Here is a 10,923-nt window from a genome sequence, read left to right on the forward strand (position 1 = left end):
AAAATTGTAAATCAACTATTCTCCAATATAAAATAAAAATTAAAAATATTTAAATAGTGCTTCTCTGGTTATAACCATAGATGAAATCATTTTTCTTTACCTTCATAAATGAGTGCGTTTCCTTTCTTTAGCCCAGTCTTGGACATCTGCTTTTCCAAATATAAGGTAGAGGATCAGTCCTAACGTGTTAATGGCAAATGACAAGGAGAAGACATTTCTCCACCCAAATTCAGGGTCCTGAGGAGACAAAACTTCAAGTAAATATTACCCATTTCATCCCTTTTTCTGTGAAACTCATTAGTAGTTTAGAAGACAAGTTCACCAGTGGGTTTTCATGTAGAAGTTCATTTCCTGAACACAACTTAATAGTTTGGTGGAAAGAATTTCAAAATGGATTCAGAATGTTCTTCATAAAATGGACTTAAGGACCATTACAATTAACCTCCAGATTTGTATTTGTCCCTATTTATCAAAGTGCCATACATTTTCTCTTTTGTGCAAATCATGACTATATATATGCTAATAATATTTCCTCTTGCGGTGCAAGAAGAATCTTGCAGGAAGAAGATTGTGGGCTTTGGAGCTAGACAGGTCTAAGTTAGGAGAATTCCGATTCTACATCCCCTTAGTGGAAAGACATGTTCTATCAGATTTTAATCATCAGGAATGAGGATAATAATGTTTCATTTTCATAATTGGTGGGAGAATCAATAATTAAATGAGATTACTGCATATGAAATACCTGTAATAATACCTGCATGTATCAGGCACTTAAACATATTTGATTTTATTATCTCTTTGCTTTTGAATGGTTATGCAAATGAAAATTTCAAAGTGTTGCAGAAGACATGGCAAGTTGCATATATGCATGGATTCATCATCTTCTCACAGGACATCTATGTGGCTGTGTGATTTCAAAGACTGGATATTACCAGTGGATCGCTAGTGAGTGCTTTGGTTTCAGAATAAGTAAAGATTGAGGTCATGAAGGAAATTCTTTTATATTTTTCTTTGCCAAGTTGATCTTCATGACAAAGTTACCCACAATTTAATTTTATTATCCAAAATGTGAAAACATTTTTTTACGCTATTACCTTTATGAATGGATTCAGCAGTGTTTTAAGAATCCTTGACAAGAAAACTTTACCTGACTGAGAAGAAATCCACTGACAATGGGTGCCAGGATAGCAGATATCTGTGCAAACCCCCTCGAGGCTCCCATGAGAAAGCTGGAATGCCTGTGGGTGACAGGAATGTTCCACGCTAGATCCACAGACACTTCAGCCCTGCTTAGCATATGAATCCATCATATAGTAATTATGTCAAAAAGGACTCTCTGTGTATATTCATTGAAAGGTACTGAGGCAAATCAACAACACCCTCCTCCCACATACTTGACAAAATGACCACAGGCTATCAGTGGTCCTTGCCCATGATTTATAATTTCACAAAGTTTGGGGCTCCCAGAAGGCTGCGGGCTAAATCTTTTTCAGAAAATATGAAAATGAGAGTGGAAATTATAGTCCTACCTTGGAGCAATATCTAAGGCATTGATATAGATCCCTGGCTGATTAAACAGGCTTAGTCCACAGGAGAGCGTCAGAAGGCTCACTGCTGTGATATAGCTGGAGGCAACGCATGGCAGAACCACAAGGGATGCTGAAGAGGGGAGACTTCCTATGGAACCAGGAACAGACAAATTAACCAAGATACATATTCCTATAACTCAAGAAATTCCAAGGGATTTAGGAACTCTGCTTAGAGCTCCTATCATCCCCACCACTCACCATGAAATTACAAGAGCTTTAGGAGCTCTGGGTCAGGAACTGGTGGCAGAAACCATACCTATATATTTCTTATTATGTCACAATTAGCCATTCTAATAGGTGTGCAGAGGTAGCTCATTGTTTTTATTTGCACTTCCCTAATGACTAAGGATGTTGAGTTGACCACCTTTTCACATGCTTATTTTCCCTCTCTCTATCCTCTTTAGTGAGGTGTCTTTGCCCATTTTTAAATTGGGTTTTTGTTTTGTTATTGAGTTTTGAGAATTATTTACACACTCTGGATAAAAGTCCTTTTTGTATATGTGTTTTGCAAGTATTTTCTCTCCATCTCAACTTGTCTCTTTATTATTCTAATAATGTCTTTTGGATGAAATCCAATCTATCAACTTGTTATTTTATGGATCAAGCCTTTGGTGTCATAGCTAAGAAATCTTTGCCTAAATAAAGAACAAAGATTTTCTCATATGTTTTCTTTTAAAAGAATGATAATTTCAGATCTTACAATTACATCCAACATTCATTTTGAGTTTTTGTATAGAGTGCAAGATATGGATCAAAATTCTTTTTTTTTGAGCACCATCTGTTAAAAAGACTCTCCTTTCTCCATTGAATTGCTTTTGCATCTTTGTCAAAAATCAGTTTATCATTTATGTGTAAGTCTATTTATGACTGTATTCTGTTTCGCTGATCTGTTTATTTCTATGCCAATACCACAATGTCTTGATGACTGTAATTTTATAATATACCTTGACATCAGACTGTGTTAGTCTTACAACTTTGTCATTAATTTCCAAAATTGGCTATTCTAGGATCTTTTTATTTTCATGATAATTTAGTTTTCAGTGCATGTTTCACATCTTTTGTCAGATTTAGCACTGTTACATATTTTTTGATGCTATTGAAAATGGTACTGTTCTGTTTAATTTAAATTTCTGATTCTTTCAACTTTTGTATGTCTAAAAATGTCCTTATTTTGCCTTTGTTTTTGAAAAGTTTTTCTTTGTCTCTAGAATTCTATGTTAACAGATATTTTTTTTTCTTTTTTCTTTCAGTATTTGAAAGATGTTGTTCCACTGCTTTCTTGCTTTTATTGCTTCTGATGGGAAAGCTGCAGTCATCATATCTTTGTTCTTCTCTCTCTATTTTTAAACTTTGGCTGCTTTTAAGATTTCATCTTTATCACTGGTTTTGAGCCATTTTATTATGGTATAACTTGGTACAGATTTCTTCATATTTCCTGTGCTTGAGATTCATTGACTTTTTGGATCTGTGAGTTTATAGTTTCCAACAAACTTGGAAAACTTTCAGCCATCATTTCTTCAAAGGTTTCTTTCTGTTCCCCCATCCCACTCCTCTCCTTTGGGCACTACACACCTTACTTATGTTCTCATTTTATTATTACTTTTTTCTCTGTGTAGGTCATTCTGGATGGTTTCTATTGCTACTTTTAAGTTCATTAATCTTTTCTTCTGTTGTATCATCTGTCATTAATTCAATCCTTATATTGTAGTTTTTATCTCTAGAAGTTTGATTTAGGGTCTTTAAAAATATATTTTGCATGTCTCTACTTAAATTTTGAACAAATAAAGTTATGTTATAGTTATAGTAACTATTCTTGTGTGCTAGTTCTAACATTTGTGTCAGTTCTGGGTTGGTTTTGATTGATTGATTATTCTCCTTATTATGGATTGTGTTTTCCTGCCTTTGTCCATACCTGGTAACTTATGCTTTGAGCCAGACATTACGAATTATATCTTGTTGGGTGCTGAATATTTTTGTATTCCTATAAATATTTTTGAGCTTTGTTTTGGGGTACAGTTAAATTACATGGAAACACTGACCCTTTGGGTCTGGTCATCATCATTTGTTAGAGGGATCCACAATAGTATGTCCTCTAGAGCTAATTATTTCTCACTATTGAGGAAAGACATTTATCAGTATTCTGCCCAATGACCCAAGAATTATACATTTTTTCATTCTGTCTTGTGGAAACAGGTACTATCCCTGATTCTCTATAAGTACTGGACACTATTCTTTAATTTTTTCCAATGATTTCCGGCTCCCCCCCCCCCCCACCGGCCTCAGTTGATGTCTCCACACAGGTATTCTAATCAGTGCTCTGCTGAGTATCAAGGGGGACTCTGCAGACAGCCAGGGTTTTCTCTGGGTACAGTTGTCTCCTGTTAGGCACGCTTTCCTGTGAGCTCTACCTGCCTTACTTTCTCAGGGCTCTTACCTCCATCTCCTCAACTCTGATTCTTCTGTCTCTCACAAACCACCGCTCTGCAAGTCTGTCCCCTACTGCCTGCTAGGGCAGCAGATTTTGCCCAATCACTTTGTGTTAATAATGCATCATGGCAGGTTAACAGCATCATAGGCAGGAGGACTTCCAAATACTCTGATGGTATAAGTTAATTCTTCCCTACTATTATATTAAGACATTTTCTTTTACTAGGATCTTTCTGTCTCGATTCATTTCCTCCAGAAAAGTACACACAGATAGATACTCAGAAGAATCTCCCTGAATATGAAAACCTAGGAGTGGGGAGACAGCAGCTTACCAAAGATATAGAAGACAAAAGGCCACCCGAGGGCTTGACTGATGATGCCACCCAGGAGGATGGCAATGCAGCTTCCCGGCATCAATCCTACAAAGAGAGAATAAGCTGTGGGGCTCTGGACTGCCACCTGATAGATGCCTATAGAATGACAGACTACCTGTTACAGAGCAGTATCACCACAAAGAGATAAGCATAGTAGAATATATGAACTTCAAACTTGTGATTGAGTTCATATGTTCTCCTAAGGACCCATTTTTCTGGCAGTTCCCTAGTAACATTGCAGATGACAACCATGCTTCCTTTTATGCTATTTTAATTTTTAATTACACAATTCATATAACATATGTTATTGTAGAAGTAAATTACTGCAAAGAACCAAGTTTCTCCTCACATGCCCCCCAATCCATCCCCACTCGAATGTTAACCAACAGCTACAATTTATTATATGATGTATAATTGCATTCATTTTCCTCTCTGCACACATACATAATGTATATCTATACATACATGTATCTCTTGGTAAATGCATTTATGTAGACAGAAAGATAGATTTGTCTATTAATGTGTTAATAACACTATTTTAATTTGCATGGCTTTACCGAGTATTCTCATATATAGTGAGGCACATTTCCCTTTACAACTTCTTCAAAACTAGATTATTATGCTTTTTTTTATTTTCCAGATGAACATTAACATCAACTTGTCAACTTTTATATATATGTATGTGAGTTATTATTAATTTTAAATAAGCAGGACCATAATGTACCTATTGTCCTGTGACATTTATTTTTTATTTAACAATTGGTCTTGTAAATATTTCCATGTCACTGTAGATTCTACCTAGTTGTTATTTATGAACATAAACTTAATTATCACTTCTGAACTTAAACATAATTTATTTCTGTACAGTAAAATATCAGAAGTAGGCTTGCTAAACCAAAGACTGTGCATTTTTTGACAGAACTGCTGAAGTATCCTGCTAAAAGTCCATACTAAATTAAACTGACAACAAAGATTGTTTTCCTCATCTCTTGACAACATTGGACATCCTCAAAGCTCCTAAATAGTTTTCCAAATATGAATGCAAAACAGTATATCATTTTTTCTTTTTATAGTGAAGTTGAACATTTTTGTCATTTTTATTTCTTTTGTGAACTGTTCATAATCTTTTTTTTGTTTCTTTCACTTGTTTAACTTTGTCTTAATTTATAGAATCTTTATGTGTTGTGAATAATAACCCTCTGTCTGTCATGCTGGCTGCAATTCTATTCTCCCAATTTAAACTTTGTTTATGGTGTCTTTTGTAATCTAACAGTTATGAGTTTTCATGGGGTCAGATCTGTAAGTTTCCTCTGTAATGACTTCTAGATTTACTCCTTTGCTTAAAAGGGCTTTCCTGATCTCACAGTTTAAAAAAAAAAAATCAGACCAGGGCTTGGACCTGTGTCTTCTGCATTGGCAGGTGGATTCTTAACCACTGTGCCACCAGGGAAGTCCCAGCAACAACTGTTTTTTATAGCAGTATGTTCTTTTAAAATGAATATCATCTACACATATTCCCGTGGATCTCTCTGATGTTATTTGTTAATTATTTAAAATCTTCTTTCAATTCCTTTATTAATTTCTTTTTCATTTGGGTTAGTTCTTGCAGTTTTTGAGTTTGGTTTCTCTCTTTCATGCTCTTGATTTCCTTCAAATGTTTGAGGATTTGGGAAAGCCAATCCTTATTTATATTTGAGGATATCCCTTAGTCAGCTGTGATAACCAAAGTGAGTTTCCTTAGTCCAGACTGGAGCCTCCATTCCCCTATCAGTGGATATGAGCTCTGATGACAAAGACTAATCCTCCAGGGCTGTGAAGTGCTCTAGAGAGGCATAAGGTCAGGCAGAGTGTGTGTGTGTGTGCACGTGACTCGTTTTCTGGAATTGAAGAATCCCTGGCTCTCCTACCCTTCTTTTCTTACCCAGCACCCATACTTTGGCAATTTCCAGTTTGTTAGCCCTACTCTTTCCATTTTTCATTTTCACTCAATGTAACTGAAGTTTTCTTCCTCCAGAATATTCATTCCAGGTACACTGTCCAGACAGATCATTATCAGAAAGCAGTTCTCAGGACAACTGAGAGCAATTCCAAAGAAGGTTAAGTTGGATTCATGCCTCACACTGAACACTAGTATAAACTCCAATATGTCAAAAATTTAAATATAAAAAATGAAATCATACATATTCGATAAAAGCCATGGTTGGATGCTTTTGTAACATTTCTAACTATGACTCAAATCCAGAAACCGTAAAAGAAAAGAATGATCAATTTGACTACATAAAAATGTATTTTTAAAAAATGGCAAAAGGCATTATAAGCAAAGTCAAATCACAAATGACAACCTGGGGAAAATAACTAAAAGTCATGTCACAAAGGACCCATCCCCCTAGTTTATAAATACTTGATTGACATTGAGCAGAAGACAAAGAACCCTGCAATAAAAAAAGTCGAAGAACTCAGTGAAAGAATGTTGGACTGTAGTGGACTTATTTCCGTTTTATGTTTTTACCTGAGAAAGCAATGCTGCAGAGTCGGCTTCGTTCATGTGGAGGACTCCATCTTTCCCAGAGCGCAAATTGACCCCCATAGCGTAACCCCTGAAATAAAAATAGAGTTCTTGACAAGTGGTCCCATACAGAAATTCATATCCAGCGCATATTTATAAAATATCTGGGTACCAGGCTCACGCCCTGAAGTATTCGAGTTGCAATGAGGAAACCTAGTCCAAGGTCAGCTGCCAGAGGGGTGAAGAGAACGAGAAATGAGGATCCAAACAGAGCACTCGCTTTGTTCCTACTCCTCCAGCCAGGTATCCACTGGGAGCCAGTGTCAGGATCATGCCATAGTTGATAGAACTAAAGATGATGCCCTGGATTTGAGGGCTCCAATCATACACAGGGGCCTTAAAGAAACAGAGAATGCTTTGGTAAGCCATTTACAGGAAGGCTGTTGCATAACTTAAGAAGCCTCTTTAGATCTTCCACTTGCCTTCAAATCACTATTTCCTCAATTAAAACTTCTTAACATATAAACTCTAGAAAAAATAAATATCCAAACAAACAAATAGCAAAAACAAGAACACAACTTAAATCTTGCATTTCTTACCCCCACGGGAAGACTTTTTGGGGAATTATTTGGGTCATCAAATGAGTCAACAGGCAGCCCCTCAGTGGAGCTGTTAAACTGGGACTGATGGTTTGTGCTGTTGGCTACGGTTACCATGGTGATGTTCATGATAACATTTTGTGCCATTATTATGAAGTTGCAGAGATATGTGATGAAGGCTATTCCATAGCGAGTGGAACATAAGCTTGGAGCTGGAAATATTATGGCATTATATTAGTGCTTTCTTTATTGAACCATCATTTATTTTTCACAAGTTATAATACAGAAAGGTATCACCTGATGATTTAAATGGCGCTTCTATCGGCTTTCGAAAGAAAGATTACAAAAGCAGAAAATGACTGAGTTGAGTCAAAGGGTGTTTTATACCACAGCTTTATAGACCCTGACTTGCTCTGGGGTGTTCTGTTCTTCCTGCAATTTTGTCTCTCCCATTCCTAGGTTATTGTATTCTATGGTTGATGAAATTACTCATATTTAAATATATATAGATATGGATATATAGAATATATATATTACAAGTAAATATATACATATAAATGAAATATGCATAGTATACATATTTAAATTATATAATTTATACTATATGTACTATATTATATACATATATAATGTAAATTTTAAACATTGAAGGAGTTGTTCATTGGTGTAGATTTATTATTCTTCTCATATGTCTTAGTCAGTGAGGGCAAACTTTCATTTAAATTTTGAAATTAAACCTCTAGAAAGATTTTCTCATTAGAGAAAAATTGACACTGACAAACTATGAAAAAATATAGTGAAAGTGAAAAAATAACAGAAAAAGAAATCAGCACAAAATTAAAATAATCTGTTTTTGTACTTCCAGGAAAGATGGCTGTTGCCAGGAAGAAACTATTGCAACAATCCAGAAAAGAAGTGAAGAACCGTGAACTAGGGTGGTAGCAGTAGAGGAACTAAGATGTGATAAGATCCTAGATAGATTGCAGTAGGGGAATAACTGAATCTTGGTTTCAATTTTACAGATGGGTGAGGGAAGGGCATTGGAGAGTTTCTTGTCCTAAACAGCTGGAAGAATGGAGTTGCTGTTCAATGAGGAAGAGAGTTCTGCAGAAAAAGCAGGGGCAGTGGGAGTGATAAAGAGCTTATTAAAAAGCACCCAAGAGATGTTGAGAATGTTGTTGCATATAAAACTCTAGAGTTTAGAAGAGAGGTAGAGGCTGAGGCAAAACACTGGGAGTTAATAACCTTCAAGATGATACTCGAAGCCATGGTATTTAGGGAATGAGAATAAATAGGGAAGATAACCAAGGACTGACTCTAGGGCTCTCCAAAGCTTAGAGGTTGGATAAATGGGAAGAAACTGGCAATGGAAACTGAAAAGGAATGGTCAGTGGGGTAGGAAGAAAACCAGGAAAGTGTGGTGTCCTGGAAGCCAAGGGGAAAAGAGCTACAGGGAGGAGGGAGTCAGTAGGTGTGTCAGATGTTTCTGATAGGTTATGTAACATGATGACTGAGAATTAACTCATTTAATCCTCACAATAATCCTATGAAGCAGCTACTACTACTATTCCAATTTTACAGGTGCAGAGCGGTCAGCTAATAGTATAGCTCAAGTGTCTCTGCTCTTAACCACTGCACTGCATGTGTGCGGTGGCTTTTATTTTGTCCCAGATGATTCCATGAGAATACCTTTGCCACAACCCAAGTGCACTCATCTATGGGGTTTGTATGGCTGTATGGTGTAGGAGAGGAGAACAACACCATGCATCATCAAGAAGTCTTCAAAACTTCAAGAAAAGAGGTGCCTTGAGGTTTACAAAAGAGCCTTTCCCTCAAGACTATACTCTCTTCTCCTTAAGTAGAACACAAATCTTGTAGTGAATGTAGTGGGGAAGGAAGAATTTGGAAGAAACTGGTAAGTGTACTGTAATTAGAGCGAGGAGCTAAAAAATAATATCTTTGTAAAGGTCTTCCTTTCTTTTTCAGGGCTGGGTGATGACTTCTATGTCAATCAAATCAACTAATAATTTATCAGTTCTTTGGCCTCTGATCTCCCCAACTTGCTTTGGGATCCTAGAGGCCAAAGGCTACAGAAAGCGAGTATCAGCAAACCAGGAGACTAATGGCTCACAAATGGGTGGGGTGAACACCTGCCTCATGAGATTGCCGAAAGATCCACTAGAGGCTGTATTTAAACGGCTTAGTCTGGTGCTTGCTGCATATTAAGCGTTCCCTACAGGCTACTACATGTGTCCTTAAAAGTTATTTGTGGGCTTCCCTGGTGGCGCAGTGGTTGGGAATCTGCCTGCCAATGCAGGGGACGCGGGTTCGAGCCCTGGTCTGGGAGGATCCCGCGTGCCGCGGAGCGGCTGGGCTCGTGAGCCACGGCTACTGAGCCTGCGCGTCTGGAGCCTGTGCTCCGCGGCGGGAGGGGCCGCAATAGTGAGAGGCCCGCGCACCGCGATGAAGAGTGGCCCCCGCTTGCCGCGGCTGGAGAAAGCCCTCGCACAGAGACGAAGACCCAACACAGCCAAAAAAAAAAAAAAAAAAGTTATTTGTTTCCCGTGTCTAGTTAAAATATATGAAAAATAATGTTGGTACACCTCATGTCTTAAAATTTAAAAACTCAATATATAATAATACTGCCTTTTGTCAAATCGAAGTTGTCATTGATTTAAATGCATCATTTTTTGCTCTACTAAAAATCAATTGATCAACTAATCAACAAATCAAACTTAATAGATCCAAAACTAAACTCCTAAGTTCCCCCTCCCAATCTTGCTCCACCCGAATTCCTTCCCAACTCAGGTGATAGAAATTCCATCCTTCCAAACACTTTGCAATTTATCCTTGATTTCTTTCTTTCACAGCCTACATCCAATCTATCTAGAACATACTGCTTTCTTTACATTCAAAATATATGTAGAATTCAACCACTTCGGCCACTGCTATCTTTTTGTTTAAAGCCTCTTCCATGTGGTTCTAGCTACCAACATCTCTTGCCTAGATTTTTGCAATAGCCTTCAACTTGACTTCCTGCTTCCAGTCTACTCTCATTACAGCATTTGGAGTGCTCTAGTCATACCATAAATTTGATCACGCCATTTTCTGCTCAAAATTCTCTATGTGGCCACACTTTTTTTCAGATTAAAAACTAAGGTCTTTATAGTGACCAATGGAAATGAAGTATTTATAACCATTGCTTAACATTTTTATTTTTCTTAGGAAAAAGCCCTGAGGAAGTAATAATTCGAACTGTAGACAAGTGTTATGTTACAGGATATCATGAGCTATATATATATAGATAGATAGATTATAGATAACATATACAATATGTTATATCTATATAACTATATCTATCAATTAATCTATCTGTATGATAGGTAAGCAAAAACCCCCAAAACTCCACAACTTAAATATCCAACCAC

At 36.9% G+C, this 10,923-nt stretch overlaps 1 protein-coding gene across 1 annotated transcript in view; it reads right to left on the reverse strand.

Annotated features, from left to right (window-relative positions):
- The window catches only part of LOC309638157 (sodium-dependent phosphate transport protein 4-like), a 44,291-nt gene that overhangs the window by 10,842 nt on the left and 22,526 nt on the right, over positions 1 to 10,923 (reverse strand). The window contains 8 exon segments of the mRNA XM_082413766.1: positions 101 to 237; positions 1,148 to 1,238; positions 1,530 to 1,719; positions 4,349 to 4,435; positions 6,900 to 6,987; positions 7,069 to 7,172; positions 7,175 to 7,292; positions 7,496 to 7,707. Of these exon segments, the coding sequence (XP_082269892.1) occupies positions 103 to 237; positions 1,148 to 1,238; positions 1,530 to 1,719; positions 4,349 to 4,435; positions 6,900 to 6,987; positions 7,069 to 7,172; positions 7,175 to 7,292; positions 7,496 to 7,707 (1,025 nt within the window). The 3' untranslated portion in view covers positions 101 to 102.

The sequence above is a fragment of the Balaenoptera physalus genome, assembly GCF_965194825.1.
Source record: "Balaenoptera physalus genome assembly, chromosome: 11".
NCBI classification, from domain to species: domain Eukaryota; kingdom Metazoa; phylum Chordata; class Mammalia; order Artiodactyla; family Balaenopteridae; genus Balaenoptera; species Balaenoptera physalus.